The sequence below is a fragment of the Lates calcarifer genome, linkage group LG9 (assembly GCF_001640805.2).
Source record: "Lates calcarifer isolate ASB-BC8 linkage group LG9, TLL_Latcal_v3, whole genome shotgun sequence".
NCBI classification, from domain to species: domain Eukaryota; kingdom Metazoa; phylum Chordata; class Actinopteri; family Centropomidae; genus Lates; species Lates calcarifer.
Genome location: NC_066841.1, coordinates 1,644,331 through 1,667,029, shown reverse-complemented (window position 1 = coordinate 1,667,029; position 22,699 = coordinate 1,644,331). Strand labels below are relative to the sequence as shown.

The following is a 22,699-nucleotide window of genomic DNA, read 5'->3' as shown; positions in this document are numbered from 1 at the left end:
AACCCTCCTCCCTGTAGTGTAAATGGTCACTGCTATGACTATAATTCCTGTGTGTTTGTAGGATTCTGCAGTTGCACCACAGGTAATGAACAGATTACACTGTGTCTCCTGCCAGATTATCAGAAGCATCAGTGAGACAACAGGCTGATGAGATGCTGATGAGTTAAATTTACAATGCACTGATCAGATCATTATCAAACAACAATCTAAACAACATCAACATCAGACAGAAAACTAACAACTACAGCAGCTTCAGAAAGTATTCAGACCCCTTCATGTTTTGCACTTTATTGTGTTATTTAAAATGAATAACATTGCCGTTATTACAACGTGGAAACACGTTTTCCACAATTATCAAGTATTATATGTACATTTTTCTGAAGCTGCTTTATATTGACAAACATTTAATTGTTTTGAGTAGTTTTCAAGCACAAATACTAACATTTTCTGCTTACACCTTATTAAACATGAAGATTTGATGTTTTTCTTTGTTATAAATGACAGTAAACTGAATAAATTCAGGTTTTTAGCTGTTGATAGGATGTCAAACTTTCATTCTGGAAAATATAAAATGGGTATTTCTCCCTTTTTTTTTCCTTCTTTTTTTTTTTTTTTTTACATTTTCTAGATAATTTAGATCAAAATCAGATTAATCAATAATGAAAATAATCTCTTGTTGCAGCCCTACAGTGACTTCTTGTGCTCTGTATGGAAGCAGCTGCATTTCTTTGTATTTTCACTCATTAATTCAAGTTTTTCCTTTAATTCATCACCTGAAAACAAACCCTGCAGTTCTTACTTTCACTTAAGATAAGAGGTTATTTTTTTACAGCCCTCAGTCTTTAAGTAAAGGCAATGAATCACAATGACAACTATATTGAAAATACAATTTATTACACTGAGTAATAAATACATACAAAGATGCAAGTAACAGCATTTTCCTTTTTTTTTATACCAAAACCAACCTCAACACGAATGAACCGATGCATTTGGCACATCTCTGTCCCTCACTCACTCAGTCATGTGTGTTATAGGGGTCTGAAAAACAGACCAAATACTATCAAAAAAAAGAAGAAGTCTTCTCCATCTACCCCCCCACCCCCCTGTACAAGCCATGCAGTGTCTACAGTTAACCCACGGGCCCGTTCGCATGCATTAAACCAACGCTTTAAATATGAAGTCGAAACTAAGATCCCAAAAATGGGGCATAAAAACACATGATATCCTCTCATTTCATTTCCAATAACCCACACATGATTTAAATGATCCTGCAGGAACCGTCAGGAGTCATTAATTGCGTTTTCTTTTTCTTTTTTTTTCCCCTCTAGGAACTCGCTTTTTCCATCCTCTGTTCATTTTTACTTCCTCCTCTCAAAGGAAATGCCATGCAAGTTATTTATTGTTTTCATGAGACGCACACTGTTAGTTCTTCTTGCAAGGGAGGAATGTGTGTGTTCGTGGCTAGGACCTCGCGTTTCTCTCCGTCTCGGCCAAGCATTCACGCACCAGCCCTCTGGCGTGGATTATACCTACGAAAAAAAAATATTTAAGATTAACAAACTTTGAATTACCTGCACTTGTGTTGTGTTTCGCAGTTGCATATCCAGGTTTACAGTTACCTCTTTTCAGCCTCTCCATCGCGCTCTTACTTCCGGCGTATGTGGGCCTGATCTCCTTTCCCAGCTCTTCGATGATAGCCAGTAGCTCTGCATATTTGTTCTGAGGCACTTGGCTTCCAGTGGAGCCCTGAAGTTACAGCATAGAGAGGAAGAGACGCCAGGTTCAACACACAAGAAGAAGAATGAGAAGCTGCAATTGTTCTCCAACACAAAGAAGACTCGGATTGTTAGAATTCTCTAAGTGTCTGACAACATTACGACAGGATTCCTACAGAGACAGAGCTTTTTATTAAAGAGTAAGATCCAGAAACATCTCTATATATCACTACCAGACTCCATTGACAAAAACAGGAATTTTACCGAGCAGAACACAGGAGCTGCTGGAATACCACTGCCTCCATCTGTTAGTATGTTTGTGTTACTGTGTGGTACTTTTATTTGTATGTAAAGTATCTGATTACTTCTTTCACCACTGGAAGTCCCACAATAACCCAAACACTCTAACAGATGGAGGCAGTGGCATTCCTGCAGCTCCTGTGTTCTGCTCGGTAAAATTCCTGTTTTTGTCAATGGAGTCTGGTATTGATAGAAATAGTCATGTTTCTGTTTAAACAAAAGGGAGCCTACTATTTAAGGATCCACTACAGACATGGGTAAAGACACAAAATACTTTGTGTCTGATTTGGTTTATTAACCAGGTTAAATATTCTTTAAATCACCTCCAAGAATACGAATATGCAAATATGGTTTGTTTCCTGTGACGACTGTGATAACTAACATCCATCCATAAGTTAAATAATTATTTAGTTAAAGCAGCTAAATGATAAATGTCTGTGGTAGTCAGGTGAACAGTTTAATTACCTGTGAGAATCCCAGCGATGGAGGTCCATAGTCACTCAGAAGAGGCCTGTAGGACTGCAACGTGGCCAGGTTCGCTGCTGAGGGAGACTGGAGGTTTCCAACTGTTGACGCATCAAAAATTACAACTTGGCATCAGTCAAAACACTCGTATGTACAGCACGTCCATTATTATTCATTTTATTATTAATGAATGTGCTGATTTCATCTGCTTTATAAAATTATTCTCTTGTGATAAACTTGTGCAACTTTCATTACATTACACTTACTATGAAGAGACTGCAAAAAGATGAATAATTAACACAAAGAGACACAAAATGACTAGAAATTGAAGAAACTACTACAAACACAATCACAAAGACACAAAACGAGACAAAAACCGACCAGAGAGATGCAAAAGTACCAAAAAAAGGACACAAAACAAGATGGAAAACTATCACAAAACAACCAAAATGGAATGAGAAAGACAAAAAAGGGCATGGAATAACCAAAAAGACACAACACTGACCAGAGAGAGACACAAAACAACCAAAAAAGACAGAAAAGGACCAAAAAGAGACACAGAACGACTAAAAAGAGAAACAAGACTTCCAGAAAGAGACGCAAAACCACCAAAATGAGACAAAACAAGACGCAAAACTATCACAAAACAACCTAAACAGAATCCAAAATGACCAAAAAAACAGACATAAAAACAACCAAAGGGACCACAGAGACACACAGAGCATTTACGAAGACACAAAGCCCACCACCGAGACAAAAACCCACCAAAATGAGACAAAAAAGAGCTACAGACCAACAACAAAAAGACACAAAACTTCCATACAGAGACACAAAACAGTCAAAAGGGGACAAAGGAATCAAAAAGACAATCAAACGTCCAAAAACAAAAGAACACAAGCAACCACAAGATGTAGAATCATCACAATATGACTAAAAAGACATGTCTCTGGTCGTGGCCTTTGACATCTCTCAGCTCAGTTATCGTCTCAGGACGTTAAAGTTAAACTCTGAACGCAGTATTTCTAGTTTCTAGTAGTTCACAGTGGTACTACAACCTCTGAGGTTAAATTCCACCCAGTCCCGGTTAAAAAACACCCAGAGTTTCTACGGTCTTTATCCTCCATAATCCCCGCTCCCCCGCCGCTTTGTTCGGGGGGTTGTAATATTCCGCCTCCGACACGAGATGTCCTCGAAGAGTCATAAAAAAAATTCAGAGGCAGATCAATCAGCAGCTCCGACCGAGGAGCATCATGGAGGAAACGGAACAAGGCTGGCTCAAGAAGACAGAAGTGATACATTTTTGTCACCGTGTAACGGCTCCCACCCGCCGGGACCAGGACCCCGGACGACGGATCGTTACGTTTCAGGGACCGCCGGCGTCCCGTTTTCACAGCCGAACCGCGTTTCTCCGCCGGCCGATCTCACGGATGGCGCTCTTTTACATTAGTAATAATGGCGGATATGAATTAGCCTAGCTCCCAGGATCTGACCCTATATATATAACTGGACAAAAACTACAGACACGGTCTTTCTCCAGGTATTCTCCGAGACCCCGAATTTAACACTCGATTTAACCGACGGATACTTTGATTTTCTCCCACATTTTCTCCTTACCCTGGTTCCCAGAAGTTCCCGGAATGTGCTGATGGACATTGGGTTTATAAGACATTCCCAAAGACATTGTAAATTAAAGAAATAAAAATGACCCGAAATTCAGTGAAGCGTCTGTCTCTCACTTTTTGTTTACAACAGCGGCACCGGCAAATATGGCCGTCACTTTATATTGACACCCACTATGCTTTCTAACACTGCAACTATACATGTATATATACATATATATATATTTATATATTTACACACACACACATACACGCGGCTGCGGGTTAATGACGGGAAAAAACGGTTAAAATTGGTAAAATACACACATGGTTAAACACAGATTTAACAAATCCCGTTAACATTAATCCGAAATCTGACTTTTAAATCACACTTTTTAAACTCTTTTTTAAAAAGATACTCACTTCCTTCTTTTGTTTCCTTCTTTTTGGCACATTTTGAAAGTCTCTTCTTATATTTTACGCCACATTAAAAAGCAGGAAATTAGATTTTAAAGTATTTTAGCAAACGTAACATACGCACGTTATAATTTTAGGTTGCACTGCGGATAAACACAGATGAGTTAGTTTAGTAAAAAAAAAAAAAAAAGGTTTGTTTCAGTTTAGTTTCCTCTCAAAGACAAAACAAGCTTTTTTCTTTTTTTTTTTTTTCTTTTTTTTTTGCAGATACCTGTCTTTGTCTGTGGGGGCGCATCCATTACTTCCTGTACAGTTTTTTTACATGAACCAAGAAAAAAAATCAGTTTATACTAAAAGATAAAGGATCCAGTCTGGTTGTTTACGGAGCCATGTGGTTGTGGATCCGCTCCTCTTCCATTCATTTAAGATAAAGAAGAAACGCTCCTTATATTCCCTCAGACCCCCCCACACACTACCCACCAGAGACCACATGGTTGGACGCACAAGAACAAGGTCTGGCCCAATCCTGGTCCTCGGGGTCATGACCTGGGACCTCTGATGCAGAGGGAAGTCCTCCACAGAGGAGCAGATACTCGTGGGCACTAACATTTACAACAAATACAATGAGTATTTGTACTTTCTGCTGCTTTATACTTCCAATTTAATACGTTACATAGTCAAATATTTAACTTTTTTACTACATTACATTCATCTGATTATTTTATACACTAGTAACTTTGCAGATTGAGGTTTATAACACAAAATAAAAATAAGAAAATGTGTAAATAAATAAATTTAGCTGTGCATATGAATGTATCAGTAATTAAAGTGGTAGAAAGTAGCATTTGATATAAATACAATAAGGAGAAACACGTATGTTACTTGAGTATTTATATTTTCTGCCATTTCACTACTTTTAAGATTGAGGCAAATATTGTCCTTCTTACTCGACTACATTTATCCGACAGCTTTATTTACTTGTAACTTTGCAGAATAATGGAATAATTTAGAATGTAATACAAAATAAAACAAGAAATAAATGTAGTTATCAGGTGTAAATAAATAAAATTAGGTGTACACATGAAGCATCCGTAATTACAGTGGTGGAAAGTAACTAAGTAAATTTACTCAAGTACTGTAGGTACTTAAGTGTAGTTTGAGGTTACTACTTCATACTTCGCTACATTTTAGAGGCAAACATTGTACTTTTTACTCTACTCCGTTTATTCAATAGCTTTAGTTACTCATTACATTTTATATTATCCTGAATCTGCAAAGTAATCAATTTAAGAAAAATTCCAGATTACCCAGCAGAACATTGTGTTTTGCTACTTTTGGTTCAGTAACTAAGGAGTAACTGAGCTGTGGTTGCACTCTGTAATAAACAGGACTCTGAGGTAGAAGTATACCAAGCTTTATTGAGCATCGCACTCATTCATGTACAGGTAATGTTGAATTATTGTACAACTCTTGTCAGTAGTGCAACTCGTGCAAAGATAGAAGGAAAACAAAAAAACAAAGTCCTTCAAGTGTTTCAACTTCAGATGAGCCGATCTGCCGCGACACTCTACGGCACTCAGGAAGAAAAAAAAAAAAGACGACATCAGCAGCCCCCCCGAGTACGTAACATCTCAGAAGATGAAATAAAAACGAGCTGTTGGCTTATATACGGTGGAACATTCAAGTTAAAAGATGTGACTTGTGACTGGAGAGGAGACCTGACGGGTGTTTTCTTTACGGTCTCTCCCAACACTGTCCAACAGACGAGATGTGCTGCATGGAGAAAATTCAGTTCGGATCCTTTTACAAATTGTACAAAATGCACATTGGTATGATACAAAGACTTTTTCCGTCCCATTTCACCTGTCTTTGAATGCATCGTGGTAAAAACAGGAGGGAACACTTGCAGTGACAGTAACGAATCCACAGGTTAATGATGTGTTCAGGCAGCAGTAAACACACCTGTAATTATCAGATTTGAGGACAGATCTCATGTCCAGACTCTGGACCTGTCCCTTCCAGTGCAGATCACGACAGAGGTACGGGAGCAATCGTCCATTTTTTTAAAATCACAACTGGGCTCAAGAAAGCAGAGGAATTAAGGGAGAGAGGTGCGTTCAGGGACATGTACGGTGAAGGTGAAGAGCTGTGAGTCCAGCTACAGGCAGAGGTGTAGGAGGATCATCATGCATTTCAGACTCAGTAAAACCTAGATTTTCTCGGTTTCTGTTTTTCAGATGAGGGTCTTTGTGTGAGTTTAACCCCTGAGCGGATTTCCAAAGCAAAGGAGAGAGAAAATAAAACATGTCTGAGCGCAGCAGCTGCTCTGAAACCTGTCTGAAGTCAAGAAGCAATGGGTTTTCTTTCCCGCTAAATCAAGGATGTGGGTTTCACATTTCTCATTTTTCCTCGGCTGCTTTAATACGTATTTGTTTCTCCAGACGTCGCGCCGCAGGAAACAGAAAGGAGATGACTGAGGCAAAAGTCGAGGTCAAGACCGAAGGCGGGTTGTTTTTCTTTTTCTTAAAACAACCTGAAACATCAAGTCAAGAAAAGAGATTTTTGATCGACTGAGACGAAGAAGCACAAACTTTAACTCCTCGATATTTAGCAGTATATATTTATAATGTGATTGGAAGCAGATTTAAGTGTTTATTAACGTGTTTGTCAGCAATGTGAGGATACTGGTGTATTTAGATATTAATATATTATCTGCTGTTAACTACATTATAAACGTATAAATGCTGAACATCAACACCGTGCTGCCCACTGACTCCATAAACCAAATCTCCGTTGTCTGAAGAGAAAAGCCTCGGTCTGTTGATAACGAGCTTAACTCATTCCACAGATGTTTTACTGTTTCAACATCATCTTTGGGAAATATTTTCTCTCTCTTTGCTCTATCAATAGAAACGACTGGACAGCTGCCAGTGAAACAACCCGATCGTTCCCTGTTAGTGCCCGACTGCAGCGGATACAAAGGCACGTTTGACAAACTCCTGTCGGCCGCTGAGGACAAAGAGGAACAAAGTCATGGAATTAAAAAAGGAACTTTTTGAGACCCGTGTGCAAAACAAAGAAAAAAGCGAAACAAAACTGGTCTGTGATCACGAAGCGAGTGTTTTTTTTTTTTTTTGGATGATTTTGGTCTTTGTCTCGTGAGCGAATATGAACGTCTACAGCTGGACTAATGATCTGAATCACTTCTACTTCAGTTGCTTCTCTAGATTAGTGCTGAACAAAGTCTGAGGAGTGATAAAATCTCATCATATATTAATATGGGATCATAGCTTAGCATTAAATGCCAGGTTTCTAATGAATCAAAGAAGCTCTCAGACTTCAAAAGACAAACTCTGGAAAATGTCCAGATGTTCTCCGGTGTTTTCCTCTCACACCTGCAGCTGTGAGACACGTTCTCTCAGACTTTACATCCGGTAGCTGCAGGATAACGTCCAGAGAAGTTCAGGTTTGCACGTGTGAAAGCAGCTCTAGTGGTTTCTGTCTCGTCCACCTTTGATCTGGACCGAGAGAGAGAGAGAGAAAAGTCTTTGCTTCATACCAGGTAATCTGGACTAAACAGCTTAAAGCATGTGAGAGGAGGAGTGGATGACGACACAGCCACAGGCCGACACACCCTCGAGGTTTTAAACTCTGTCTCGATTCAATATATCACAAATGTTTTCGCTCTGAATGTCAGAGGACGATACATCACCCGGCAAATCTCTCTAGGTGAAAACAAGAGTCTCTGGAGATTAAAATTAAAAAAAAGAAAAGAAAAAACCCTGAAATCTTTTCTCTGTACAACCACTGCTTTTACATCTGAGAGTCACCACAGCTTGGTGCGACACCTCTGACCCTCAGACACGATGGGGAGGGAGGGGGTGAGGAGGGTGAGGGTGCAGAACGAGGGGACAGCGGTCCTGGAGCCTGCAGTGCAGAGAGAGACATTGATGGAGCTACGCCCCCTTCAGAGCGAGGGGACGTGGACTCGAGGGGTGGAGACGAGGGGGGAGGGATCAGACGCCCTCCCCGCGAAAGCCTGAGCGGTTCCGGCTCCACCGAACTATGTGTTGGGTGCGTGGCTGATACTTTGAGGGTGGAGCTGCTGCCGTTTCTGCTGCTCCTGCACGGCGAGCTGCTGGCACTGGTCCGACGTCGACAGCTTGTTAATTAACGGAGACACACAGTTCGCCGGAATGATCAGTCCTGAGGAAGAAATACAGGATTAACGATGAAGTATGAGTCTGCATGCAGCCTGTAAAGACCAGTGGTGTTAACGGGAAATACAGAACAACAGCTCGACATTTTGGGAAATTTCTCGTTTTCCTGCCAAGAATTAGAAAAGATTGATACCAGTGCCATCCTGCTGACAGCACCCTGTAGAACCTAAACCTGTCCTCTTTATTTAAACACAAGATGTAAACGTATTAACTCATGAGCTTTAGAGGTGTGAGAGGTTTTGTTATTCTCTGACGGAGCCAAGATGGCCGTTTCCACTGTTAATGCTGAGCTAAGCTGAGCGGCCGCTGGCTGCAGCTCCACATCTGACAGATATTAAAGTTTTATTGATCTTCAGTTGTGATGAATGGTGAGCCGCTTCACTTATTTAGGCAGCAGGACACAAGCAACACAGCCTAAAAACAAAGGCCGAGCTACAGCGTATGACAGCAACAAGAGGTGTCGACACTCGGCGGCCATCTTGGCAACACCCCCAGGTCAGTTATTTCAGGATAACAAGACCAGGGTCCCAGGCAGAGAGCCAGAACTTTCAATGGTCACCAGGATGTAAAAAAGAAATCAACCCTCTCATCTAACTCTCAAATCTTTCCCAAAATGTGAAACTGTTCCGTTTAAGACCTGGACTCCTTCAACTCACCGACTATCCTCTGTCCGTCTTCTGTTCTCAGACGGACGATCTGCACCTTCACGTTGGTTCCGCTGACCGGCGTTAGAACCTCCTCCAGCTCGTTCCACACGCTGAGAACCGAGCCGCACAGAACGTAGTACGTCCTACACCGAAGACCGACTTCACACTGAAGACCCACAGACGCCTTCTTACAGTTACCCCGCCTGAGGGCAGAACAACACAGACTGAGGTTAATTCACAGCCACAGAAGGTAGAGGCAAAAACTTTAAAGTCAAGAATGAGGAGTAAATCAAAACACAAATATTTAGCTCTGGGGACTATTTTCAGCTGTGGATGAATACCATCCAAAACAAGAGTCGTCCTTTAACATACCAATAAGCATGAGAGCAGATTTTTGCAGACGACTTGTACTGATCAGTCCAGTGTTGTTTGGCGTCTTCTGACAAAACCTAAAGAGAGAGAAAAGATTCAGCACTCGATCCTTTCAGTGTTTTTCCTCTCGGCGTTTTGAATATAAAGGATGATGTGTAACCTTTTTAAACTTCTTCTTGATGTCTGTGTACGTCTCCAGTTTGAGTTGTCTGCCTGTGTTCGGCCTGTAGACCAGGAACAGCCTCTTCTTGGTGTTCACCTCTTTGACCAGTATGGCTGTTTTCTTGTTGTTCCTCATCTGGAAAGGAAAAGCAGGTCGTACTTAAAGGGCCAACAGCTGTATGATAACTTCTCTGGCTCTGGGAAGATAAACCATTTTATAACCAGAAACTCTGCACTGCACACTGAGCCGCTGAGATGCATTATGGGAAACGTAGGACCCAGTCTTTCCATACCTGTACATAGAAATCCATCATCTGGTCCGTTCTGATCTGCCCAGGCGTGCGTCGCTTCCTCCCACGACATCCCCCTCTCTACACTCACCTGAGAGAAGAGACACACAGGTATAACGTCAGGTGAAGTTGCTGCATTTACTCGTCTCCTAAAAGGGGAAATAAATGTGTTTAAACTCACTGTGAAGAGTTCCACAGTGTCCTGATGTGGTGTAGCCCGGTGTGAGGAACTTCCTGCAGTCGACCTTCTTCACCTTCTCATCTCCAGAGCCCAGATCTGAGACGAGTGGAGAGAGATTTTTACATTTGATATCTTTTGAATTTAGTCCTGAAATCCAACTTTTAAGACATTTAACATCGTATAAAATACTTTCTGTCCCTCCTGTCGTTGTCTAAGAAAGAAGAAAACACCTGAACACTCTCTCTGACAAAATGAGGACTGAGAACATGATCTTACCGAGAATACCCATGTCGTATCTGCCGTTCTTCTTTGCTTCCTGAATGACTGCCCCCAGTGTGTCAGAAAAGTACTGGAACAAGGCGTTCTGCTGCTGGACCTCCATGCCCAGGATACGGTTCAGGAACTTCCCAATGTTGTTGTAGTCTGCCGCACAAAGAAAGTAAAAGCATTAGATTCATCTGAAACTTCAGCAGCAGCGTAGGTGATCATTTAAAAAAAAAAAAACAACTCACCTTTGTCCAGTGACAGAGCACCGGATCTGTCCTCCACATTTATGAGGCCCACGCCTATTAATCCACTTTGAATTTCTACAGGAGGAGAACAGTCATTACTCAGAGCCACAGACAAGAACTATTGATGTTTTTAAAAACACAAAAGCAATCAATATTGTTGACAATAATCACAGGAAACTACAGGGTGAAGTAGTTCTGTGAATGTCAGACTGAACAGCATGACTCATACCTTTGAAGAAATCCCCTTTAAAGTCAGAGGGCGGCGACACTAATGGAGAGTCGAGCTTTACGATCGACTTCATCACAATTTCCAGAGCGTTTCTGCCGTACTGTGGGCACAGATAAACACGAGTGAGTCGGTGGAAAATAAGGACGACGACTGTAAGAGTTTCTCTGAGACAGACGCTTCACGTTCTTACTTTGTTGTCAAAATTAAACCTGCTGAGGTCTCGGGTTTCTGTCGCTCGTCCTGTCTCCGTGAGTGAGAGCGCCCTGTTAGAGGGAATGACCACAAATGGAGTTAGCGTTTAGTATAAATAAAGAAGAGAAATGTCTTTTCAAGAATCCAGTGAGTCCTCACCAGGCTCTCGAGTCTTTTGGCGACAATAGATGCAAATCTCTGCTCTCCTGCGAGCTCTGATATGAGGAAGACGTATTCTGGAGCTGTGACCTGGTTTGACCTGTGAGTTCTCCCTGTGTCCAAACAAACAGACAGAGCAGAGCGTTTGGTACGTTTTGAACCACATATCTACAACACAAACGACATACAGAGGGTTAATATCTACTGACCGAACTGCTGTATAGCTCGGTCTGCACTCCACGGCAGCTCCAGCGTCATGTGGACTCTCCGCCGCTGGTTCTTCACTCGACGGTCGGCCTGCAGGGAAATACCTGAGCTGGCAGCTTCTGAGATGATGGCTATGTTCTGGTTGGAAAGAAAGAAAGCTAGTGTTAGTTTTCACAGACAAAAAGTTGTCACTAGTTTCAGATCCTTCCGTTCTGTTTTCACCATAAGGCAAAACATAAGAACGTAAAACGATACAGATTACATGCAACAACACAGTCATAAAAGTACACAGGTACACTTGTAGATATTTTTCCTAATCCTCTGTAATCTGTATCGTCTCCTGAGGTCTTGTCACAGAGAGGGGTGTTTTTAATGCTACTAAATTGCACGTTTATGATTAATCAGAGAATGAGAATGACGTAGATGACTTTTCTCCCTTTGTTCACACCAAATAAACCAAACTGCAGGTGTTAAAGCAGCCGCAGATCTGAACAACCTCTAATAACTTATGAGTTCTATGTTTAGTAAAACTGCATTTCCTCAATAACTTTGTTTTTACCTTCTCTCCGTCCATGAACCTCTGCTTCTCTGTGAGGTTGAGGATTTCCACGGGGACGTCCAGCTCCGAACGAGACTCGTAGCTGATGCTGCCGTCGTCGTTACTGACCACTCGACCTTTACGACCGGTCATCTGAAGCACAGTCGGAAAAGGACACTTGGGTTAGTCAAACCAAACACTGACCCAGCTTTAGAAATGACACAGAAGCCAACCACAGGTGTTTGTACCTCAGCTACGTTGTCAGGGTCCGCCCAGTTCATCTATGAGCTCGTCCAGAGTGTTGGGAGGTAGATCCTCTGCCAGCTGCTCGAGCTTTTCCAGCAGATCTTTCTTCATTTTCTGGGCATGTTCCACTGCGTCCTGACTTGTCAGACAGGTATCCTGACTCTCCGCCTTCACTATTGAACAAGCAAGAACACGATGATCATTAACTCTAAAAAAGATCGGAGCGTTATAATTCTGCTTCGCCACGTGTCGAGGCGTTTACCTGGGGCAGGGGCGCTGGGGGGGTTAACGGGGGCAGTGAAAGCAGGTCTGGTGGAGCCCAGCCCAGAGGCTAACAAGGCACTTTGAATGGAGTCTGGATCGATACTCTTCCTCCTCTTTTTCTTCTTCTTTTCTTTCCCTTTCTTTGGTTCCTTCCTGATAAGCCATGGATCTAAACAAAAAGGAAGACATGACAGTTTCCTTTAAGCACTGAACTGGCTGTAAAATATCTCCTCCTCCTCCGTCCTCTCTGTGTCTCACCGTCTTCCCCGTCGTCGTCAGACTCGTCTCTGAACGGGTTGAAATCGTCGTCTTCGTCCGCCGAGCTGACAGACTTGAAGCTGTCGTCGCTGTCTTTACCAGACTCTCTGTCCGAGTCCTCAGACTGGCTCTCCTCCGAGCTCGTACCCGACAGACCGCCGTGCTTGCGAGGCCTCTTCTTCTGCTTTTTGACCTCTGCACCTGAAGAGATCATCAGAGAAAGATGGAAGAAATATACATTAAAATTCTGATCAGCACCCGATTCTGTAAATGAGAGCTGAGACACGACGCATCTGTTATTTCATGGTTTCTGAGTTTTTCATTACCTTTCCTCTTCTTGCCCTTCTGTTCTGGTTCTGCGGCGGTGTCGCTCGGAGACGGCGTCTTCTTCGCCGAGAGGTCGATGCCCAGCAGACTGTAAAGCTTCTGTCTGTCAGGAGCTGGAAAGTGCTTCTCAATCAGCGACTGCAGGACACCTCTGTGACAGAAAACACACTTTATTACAGTGACACGTTTATTTAATCTTGTATGAGAAACATCATCTGCAGTCAGTTCGTACTTTGCAGTCGACACAAAGTCATTGAGTTCTCCTCCTCCTTCCTCCAAGGCCTCCAGCGTTCGTGCTTCACCAGTGGACTGAAGGCCGATCACCACGCACTGCAGAGGCAGAGAGAACCAGGCTTTTATTTCTCATTTCACCTCCACATAAGGTTTAAATTCCATCTCAACTCTTCCACTAGGTTTTTCACATTCAAAAGTATTCCTGACTTCCTGTTGCTGTTGTCGGGCTTTTAATGTGAAGAGTTGGTCGGGAGAAACAGAAACAGAAATTTAATGGAGCAGGTGGTGAGAATGAAATGACAGCTTTATTCTGAATTTACCACATGAGCTGTTTTTATTGGCTACAGGTCATTTCACCGACTCGATATCTTGTTAATCTGGCCTGTGTTAGCAACCAGTCTTTATGCACTAGTTACATTTCTATGAAAATGTTTGATATAAGATTAAATACTGGGTTTCTAACACATTTCTAAAGTAAAACTTCAGTTTATTTACATAAACATCCTGCCTTCCTCTTCCTATACAGTTAAGTGTTTGTCTTGATGCTGATCTCTCCTCTAATGCTCCATTAAAAATGTGATTGCAGAGTCATAAATCAGGATGATAACACTAAGAGGAATGATTGTGCAGCGCTAAGTACTTTCACATTTCAAGCGTGGTCTCACCTTCCCGTTCTGGACCTCCTCTCTGGCCAGCTGGACCACTCTGCGGACTTTGGATGCGATGCAGAGATATTTGAAGAATCGCTGGTGAGCGGACCAGAACTGGCCCCACATGGACTTCTTCATGCGCTGCTCTGCATCCATCAGATTCGCAGCCTGCTGGAACTTCTCACGAGCGCTCACCCACTGAGAGCAGAATGAAAACCAATTCACTAAATGCGAGCACAGATGAGGAATAAAAGATAATGTGCTTACAGTGCAGTTTCTAAAAGCTTATTTTTAATTTGCTTACCAGCCTCACAGATTTGTTGTACATGTTGATGTACTGCTGAGTCAGGGGAACCTCCTCGATCTTGAACGTCACTCCTGTAAAACTCAACTGCCTCGCGATGTACATCCCCCTCAGTTTCATGTCCATAGCTACGATCTCCATGGCACCAACACCTCTGGAATAGAGGAAAAAACACTGAGGTTAGGAAGAGACCAGAGGCTGATTTTACACATTTGAACAAAATTTACCACGATATATAATCTGTGAGGTTGAAGAATCTCCTGATAACAACTGAAGCCTAAAGAAACCAGTTAAACTTTGAGAGATATACTGTGCAAACATGTTTCATCTGCTTTAACAAAACATTAAAAATTAACCAGCACTTTAATCAGTTTCCTGAACCCATCTTTTTCTGCTGTGTTCAAAGGAATCATGTCTGTAACTAAGACGTAGGAAACTGGTTGTTTTATCCACTTTTCAATCGCTTTTTATTCGGGGCAACAGCTGCAAAAGTTGACATGATAGATTTTTGCTTTGGTTCAGCCCTGTTAATCCTGCTTGGACTTGGTGTGGACAGACAAACAGCATCTTCATCCTCTCAGCTGACTGAAAAGATTTGTTGTGTTTCCGTCATTTGTACCAACTGTCAACATGTTTTGTGGATTGTCTTAATCCGGGCCTTGACGCTTTTAAGGGAACCAAACCTCTCATCAATTCTCATTTCCAGTTCCGAGTAAAATCTGAGTTCTTCACTCTCGCTGGTTCCACTCATGTTTCTTATCCACAGCTTTCTTTACCAACAGTGCTATGTGACAGGAAATGGGTGTGAACTTTGACATGCAGCCAAAAACTGCAGCCTGACTGGCTGTTGTTGCGTTAATGCTGCTGTGTGATAGCTTCTTAGAACTAAAATGTTCAAATTAAATAAAAATGCCCGGAGCTTATCGTCTTAATCGACAGAAATTTTATCATGATTCCAGATGGAGACCGTTTTATTATCAAGCCGTATTTGTTTTTCTTCTGTGAGCAACAATCTAACTGTGACAGACAAAGAGAGAAACTTACCTGCGCTCAACAGCTTGGATAAAGTTTCCAAACTCTCTGAAGGGTGTTTTGTGGCCCCAGATACCCAGACGGTTCATGTAGGCCATGTTCCGTGGTTCAGAGGCACCTGGACAGAATTAAAGTACAGGATTTTCAGTGTTCCACCTCATCAATAATTCATGTCAGGAAGCAAATTTACAGCTGACGACATCTGCTGACCTGTAGCACTTGCATAAACAACCCGAGCTTTTGGGAGTTTGTTCTGCAGCTCCAACACTGCAAGTCCAGTTTTTGTAGGTTTGGACGATCCGATTGGACAAACGTTTTTGGCTTTGTGACACTCGTCATAGACGATCTAGAGACGTTTGGTTAAGGAAAATCATTTGTATTTCTGATTAGAAGACGGTACAAAATGATCTTATTTAAATTCCTTTTGCATTAGATTATTGTAATCAATAATCAGTAAGACTGCGTCGTCAAAAAGCTTCAATGAAAAGGATACAACTCCGTCAAAGTCCTCCCCACACCAGTGAAGAAGCTGTTCGAATCTGGTCTTGTACTTCCCTCCTGATTGGCTCTCTCCGATCAAAGAGGAGTAGGTGGCGAAGATCACACCTTTCTTCACACTCCCATTGTGTTTCGAGGAGATTTTGCCATATTTGAACTGAAAATATAAAAGTGTAACTGAGTCAGACGTTCAGATTAATCAGTGAGAAAACAAATCTTATTGTTTCATAGAGGTATCTCACCTTGTTCAGTGAATGAACCTGAATGTTTTTGGCTCCGAATGTCCCTTAAATCCCGTTCAGCGTCGTACTTCAGGTCATTTGAGACACTAAACCTGAACAAAAAGAAGTGAATACATGAAGAAAAATGAGGTAATTATGTTAGGGGAAACATTTATTTATAATCCCCCCAGTGTTGAATATAATGTGAGAGATTTGTCCTATTTACCAAAGCGATCTCTTCCTGCCTAAAAGATAATTCTCATAGATGATCCCTGCAATGGTTCGGCCTTTCCCCACACCAGCTCCATCACCGATCAGATAAGCAGCTCGATCACCATTGGGGAGGAATGTCTCGTGTTGCTGTGGAGACAAGAAACGCACAATTAAAATGGCACAATGCTGCCTTTCAAACAAGTTGAGTCTCACACAAATTCTGCAGAATCACCATGTTTAAAAAAAAAAAAAAAGAAAACAGGTCAATATTTACTTGCAGTGTTTATTCTGGCAGCTGACTCTGATTCAGTCTTTTGATAAATGTATATCAGTTGTTTGGTTGTTAGTTTTAGTCTTGTTTGAGTCGACAAAAACCTTTAATAATAAATTTTACTTAAGGGAACACATTTTTCAAGATGCACAAAGTGAACAAATCTAATACAAGAACAAAGTGGTGCAGGACATATAAATCTAAATATTAAAAGCAGCTGTTAAAAGGTGATTTTTGAACAAATTTTGAGTTTGTTTTTGAGTAACTTACAGATGCTGCTTATACAGCAACGAGTTAAACAAGTAAATCAAGTTTGAATAAGAGAAAGATTCAGGAGAACGTGTGTGATTGAATAAGACTTTGCATTATGACAGAAAATAATACATTTTTCCATTTGTCTGTTGCATTTGTTTTTTGGCAAAAAAAAAAAAACTTTTAAAATTCTGCTTTAATCTGTTTTTTGTTGTGAAAAAGGTGTCAATTCATATTTTTCATCATATTTTCTGTTCCCAGCATTAACACACTGCTGACCTGAGCTGCGTATGTGATGGCTTCGAGCTGCAGAGCAGACAGGCAGCCCCGGTCGATGACCTCCTCTGGGATGGACAGTCTGTACCACACCTCTGGAGGACTGACACTGGACAGGGAGCTGGTCTCCACCACAGGATCAGGATGCCGCAGGCCGATCTTTACTACAGTGACAAACCAACCGGTCAGTGGATCAAACCACAAACAATAACAAGAAAGTCTTTTGATTTATTTGAGGGTGAGCTGTTTTCAATTCGAGCTGTGGTTTCACAAGATCAGAGAGCAAAGTATTCTGCTCTGTAACGCTGCATTTTTAAAGCAAGAAATGTACAGTTCATTCCACTAACTCAACACTTATACTCACATTTCATTGGCATGTACTCTGCATACGTCTCTGCATGACCCAACTCATCTTCCTCTTCCTCCTCAGGCTCGTCCTCTTCCTTCATCCCCGGGAGTTTCTGTACACAGACATCGACATAAAGAGACGATAAGTTCTCACAATATTAATCTAAATCTAACCGTAAACACTACAGTGCCTTCAACATAAACTCACCAGAGAATGTGAGAAGTTTTGCACTTTAACGTCATCACCGATCCAGATCCTGGCAGCATCTTTACCCATCACTTCCTTCTTGATCCCATTGTTCATTTCACCTGAAACAAACAGAAACAAAAGGTGTTACTGATGCAGTGAATCACTAACTTTAAGATCAGATCACCAGATCAGCTTTAAAACCCAGCTTTGTAGTTTTAATGTTTAAATAAATAACATCAGTGCTTTTCAATAACCTGTTTTTAAAAAGGTTTTTCTCTTTACACAACTTCTGATCATCTATTTTTACCGTATTCACGTGTATATGTGTATATGCAGAGTTGTAGTCTTTATTTTGTTTTTGTGTAACACTTTGTAATCTCCGGTTTTGAAATGTGCTATATAAATACACTTTGTTGTTTTTATGATCATTTGCCGCAGATGCTCCTTCTTTTTCAGCCTCTTCCTGCTCAGAAGTAAACAGATAAATAGTTTAATTCTGTCTGAGTGTGTGCAAACGTCCTGTACTAGGACTTAAATCTGCATTAAAAAATAATTATGATCATCTAGTAACTGCAAAATCAGAGACAGACCTGCAGGGGTGAATCCACTGAGAATTAATAAACCAACTCTGTAACTCAGCTCATTATTTTCTCTGGACCTCATATGAACTCGACATCTCTCATAACTTCTTTAAACATTTTAAACGCCTCTCCGCATGGGGATGATTAAAACCATACATCATGACTACTCTGATCTAATTGCAAATTTAAATAACTTACTCGGACCTGTGGCGGTTGCTGTTGCTACTGGTGGAGCGATGTTGGGCGGAGGCTTCAGCTTCATCAGCTCCATCAGGCTGTTCCCCTTTAGGCCGGTGGTTTTCACAGGGCCGGTCCTAAGAAGGTCTTTCAACTGAATCTGCTGAGAAAATAAAAGCGTACAATCGTAAACAAGAGGGTTGTCGATCGCTGCGATGCTCTGTCGTGGACAACATGGCCTCCACAGACGTACCTGATCTCTGTTTGAAGGCACTACTGTGGACGCTGAAGGAGGAACAGTTGTGGTGGAGGGGGTGGATGAACCTCGCAGGGCTGAGTTAGCGACATGGACCACCTTGGTGACGGTTATGGTGTGTTTGATCGGGTTTGTGACCGACTGTTTGGTCACCACGGCTCCTAGCGACGGCAACTGATTCAGCTGATTTAAGACAAACGTGGTGGTTGATGGCTGTGGTTTGTGCTGTTGGGGAGAAAGAGAGTCAAGTTTTGATTTTAATTCAAACCACAAAACATCAGCAGAAACATACAGTAACAATATGTTGTAAATAATTAATAAAGGGAACATCATGTTCTGTACTCTCACCCTGATAGTAACTATAGGGACTGGAGCTGGAGGCTCAGTTCGAACAGCTTCCACCGTCTCTGTCCCCACGCCAACATCCAGGGCACTGATGGAGATAGACTGGAGGACGACAGGGAATCAGAACATTAGGTTAAAAAAGTATAAATACATCTCCTCTACTCCACAACAACATAAAACTGAAGATCGTCTTACTTGCTGGGTTGTAGAGGGCTGTGCAACATCCTGAGAATCAACATCAAAGAGGCCAATATCATTTGGGCAAATGCCGCTCTCACTCAGAGCAGCGAGAAGTAAATCCTGTCCAGGATCCATCTGCAAGACAAATTAATATAACTTTATGTAAACGTCCATCATGTACAGTGCTGAGAAGATCTGCTCATAAATAAAAAATTAACTGATAGACTGATAAAAAGAAAATACGTCTGCAACAAATCTGATTAAATGTTTTCCAGATTTAGTTTGATTTCCAGGTTTGGTTTGTTTTGACAGAAAATTAAGAAGGAAGGAAAAAGGAAAATGTTATCTGCACTGTTCACCTCTACAGACCAAAAATCTAATCAATTAATCAACAAAGAACTCTGCAAATGAATCAATAATGAAAACAACGGCAGCTGCAGCCCGAAAAATATCACAACACGACACAAAGGACGACAAAAATATGAGCCGTTTGTTTTCCCGCACATTAAACAGCCTGAATATTTTGATGTGTAGGAAATAAGGCTATTTTAAAAACATCCTGTCGACTCAGGGTAAGAAATTATGACATGAAAGTAAAATAAAGAGTTCAGACACAACATGGGACTGTAAATTTAAAGGCATATTTACACATCAACATATGTTTAGTCTTATGCTATTTTCAGCAAACTCTACACTTATAATAGAATTAGACATTTTCCCTGTTGACTGATGTTTTAAAGGCAAAATTATTAATCATAACAATATCAGGCAAATTAGTTATTAATGAAAACTGTTAGCTGCAGCCTTAAATCTATGTTATTTACAGTGGAGATAAAAAGCTAAAAGATGCAGTTGTGCGTTCTTACAAATAAAAATAAATACAAAAATTAGTAAGCAAAAACTCTGTAGGTCCCTGCTTCTTAAATGTGAGAATTTGATCCTTTTCTTTACCACACATAATTATAAACTAAAGGTTTGAAGGACATTTGAAGATGTTAACTTGGACGTAGAAAATTACAGCTGTAATTTCTCACTATTTTATAGACAAAGCAATTAATTAAGGAAATATTTGTTCAATTAATTGATAATAAAACAGTGTGATCTGCAGCCCAAGATACTAGAAATTAGAAAAAGACCCACATGTAGAGCACACGTGTGGGATCAAACAAGCAATGAGAGGTAAATTCAAACTCCAGTTACCACAAAAAACAAACCAGTGGTTCAACTTTACATTCAATATAAAACGACCAAACTTTTGTTGTTAGAATTCAACACATGGGTAAAGTTAGGAAGAGAAATATGAAGCCTCTAATTTAAATGTTCGCTTCACTGCATGAAGAATGGACGCACACTAGAGATAAAAATGAAAATGAAACTTTAAATGTGTGAACTCCAACCCGACATATCTGAATTCTCAGTGAGATAAGAATAACGACATAAAAATGCGTGTAACTAACAGCGTTTACACACCAGATCTGGCCCGTGTCTTGATCCAAAGTGACCCAAAACAAGACACGTGTTTGCAATGCCCTGTTCAACTTCCTGATCCCTCTGACTCACCGCAGCTTCCCCCCCTCCACCGCCTCCACCAGCACGGGGACTCTTCCCTAACTGAGCCGGTTAATAATTATAAACAAAACAGGAGCTAAGTCTTCACCGTGTCCCGGTACTGAACGTTTTAACCCGCTGGTCCGGTTACGGCTCACCTTGCAGCTGCAGCGGCTAACCGCTGACTGGCACACGGTGTATAGCAGCTTATAACCGGCCTGGTTTTAGCCCAGGGTGACACAGCTTAGCAGTGTTAGCTCAAAGACACTTTCACATTCATCTGTGTTATGAGACGAGGCGGTGGAGTCAAATATGTACAAGCTAATAACAGGAGGGAACTTAATCTCTAGCATTGTGCAGCTACACATTTCTTCAGGATCAAACAGGCGGTGTAAATGTCACAAATGTCACCCCCGCTGTAGCCGCCCTCACACATGGTGACATTACACATTTATTACCTGCTGTTTTTAACTTTAACACCGCTGGGCGTTAACGAGCATTTTTCGTTAACATTTAAACACACAAGTTTTCGGTTAGCTAAGTCACGCTGCTGCTGCTACTACAGCTGCTGCTGCTTTAAACTGAATTATAACGATAAATGTTAGCAAAATGTCCAGCGCTCACCTCCGGTAACAAAAACACCACTGCGGTTTCTCACCGTGTCCTCCCTCCAGCCTCCCGTTTCACACGGCAGCTTGTGAGCGGCTCGGTCAAGCTCACACACGGTTGTTGTTGCTCTCACGCAGTGTCATCGCCGTCGCTAGCTAACGTTAGCAACCGCCAGGAGCGTAAACTGACGCTGCCGTTGCCGCCTCGAAAACGAAAATAACCAGCTTATAAAATATCCCTCGTGTGTCCAAACACGACGGTTAGTGTTGTTTTTTAACGACGGAGGTGTTACGTTCGTGTTAAGCGAACGGTTCCCCCCGCGGAGGTGAGGTTACCTGACTGTCGGTTGGACGGTCGGTCGGTCGGCGGTTTGTTGTCCTCTCCGCTCCGCCGCGCTCACGCCATCTTTTTATCAAACGCTCCGCCGCATGCTGGTCACGTGACGCGCGGCCCCACAGCGGCCGTTTTCTCAGTCGAACTCCGCTCCCGGCGTCGGTGTAAACGGGCCTCGGAGCGGCCGCGGAGCGTCCCCCGACCACCACGAACCGTCAAAACCCAGAAATGTGGCATTTTTAAAACGTTAACGCAAACGACAAACATAGCAGAGTCACCGAGCTAACGCAACATCACGTGACCCCCGCCAGGTCTTTCGTCGGAAGTGACGACGGCAGAATTTTTCTTCTTCGTCGACCTCTTCCTCTGTTGCTGTTCCACATAAATAACATGACCACTGCAGCTGTTTGCAACTGCAGGAAAAACACACTGATTATTTTTTAAGTGAAAAGAAAAAAAATTCAAAAATATGACCCTTACTTCAATTATTAATCCACTGTTTACTTTTTATATCATGCACTTAAATAAATAAACAGTAATTGTAGCATTAGCAAAAGTTTGGGTTAAAATATGATTAAAACCTGTTTTTATTTACAGATAATTTTTCTAAAAGACACCAGAATTGACCACCAGTCAAAGACATTAGAGCAAAGGACAGAACTGTTGTTCATTAGTAAAAATGGAAATACAACATTATTTATTGAGTTTAAAACTTTATTTTTGATTTTTAAATGTTTTTTTTAATGTACCTTTGTCATAAAATTAAGTATCAGGTCTCCTAATAAAAGATTAATAGGTTTGGCACATTCAAAATGCTTTTTTATTTGTTTAGTATTTAGGTATACTATTATGAAAATAATCATTAGTTATCATCCACAGAAG

The 22,699-nt window shown here is 41.5% G+C and overlaps 2 protein-coding genes across 3 annotated transcripts; both read right to left on the bottom strand.

The window, feature by feature from the left end:
* Positions 1-877: 877 nt before the first annotated feature.
* On the bottom strand, positions 878-4,919 carry LOC108897280 (cyclin-dependent kinase 2-associated protein 1). 2 transcript variants are annotated; one of them, XM_018696836.2, is made up of 4 exons: positions 4,767-4,919; positions 2,481-2,581; positions 1,620-1,746; positions 878-1,529 (listed from the first exon to the last, which is right to left on the bottom strand). In XM_018696836.2, exons 1-4 carry the CDS (start codon positions 4,792-4,794, stop codon positions 1,462-1,464), a joined length of 324 nt encoding a protein of 107 aa, XP_018552352.1. In that variant the 5' UTR covers positions 4,795-4,919; the 3' UTR covers positions 878-1,461. The 2 variants fall into 2 exon arrangements, with proteins under 2 accessions (XP_018552352.1, XP_018552343.1); XM_018696827.2 differs by lacking the exon at positions 4,767-4,919 and adding an exon at positions 4,095-4,259.
* Positions 4,920-5,893: 974 nt separating this feature from the next.
* Positions 5,894-22,157, bottom strand: sbno1 (strawberry notch homolog 1 (Drosophila)). The gene is given in 37 exon segments (XM_051072756.1): positions 5,894-8,701; positions 9,372-9,565; positions 9,735-9,811; positions 9,895-10,055; positions 10,196-10,277; positions 10,368-10,382; positions 10,384-10,463; positions 10,644-10,790; positions 10,880-10,954; positions 11,109-11,208; positions 11,299-11,346; positions 11,348-11,371; positions 11,460-11,572; positions 11,669-11,804; positions 12,226-12,357; positions 12,453-12,470; positions 12,472-12,623; positions 12,713-12,883; positions 12,973-13,173; positions 13,299-13,450; positions 13,532-13,629; positions 14,199-14,381; positions 14,488-14,641; positions 15,532-15,637; positions 15,730-15,865; positions 16,013-16,174; positions 16,260-16,295; positions 16,297-16,351; positions 16,465-16,598; positions 17,254-17,414; positions 17,615-17,711; positions 17,807-17,907; positions 18,574-18,706; positions 18,800-19,027; positions 19,151-19,249; positions 19,343-19,462; positions 21,500-22,157. Coding segments are annotated over 36 exon segments (4,224 nt in total). The 5' UTR covers positions 21,500-22,157; the 3' UTR covers positions 5,894-8,558.
* Between the last annotated feature and the right edge of the window lie 542 nt (positions 22,158-22,699).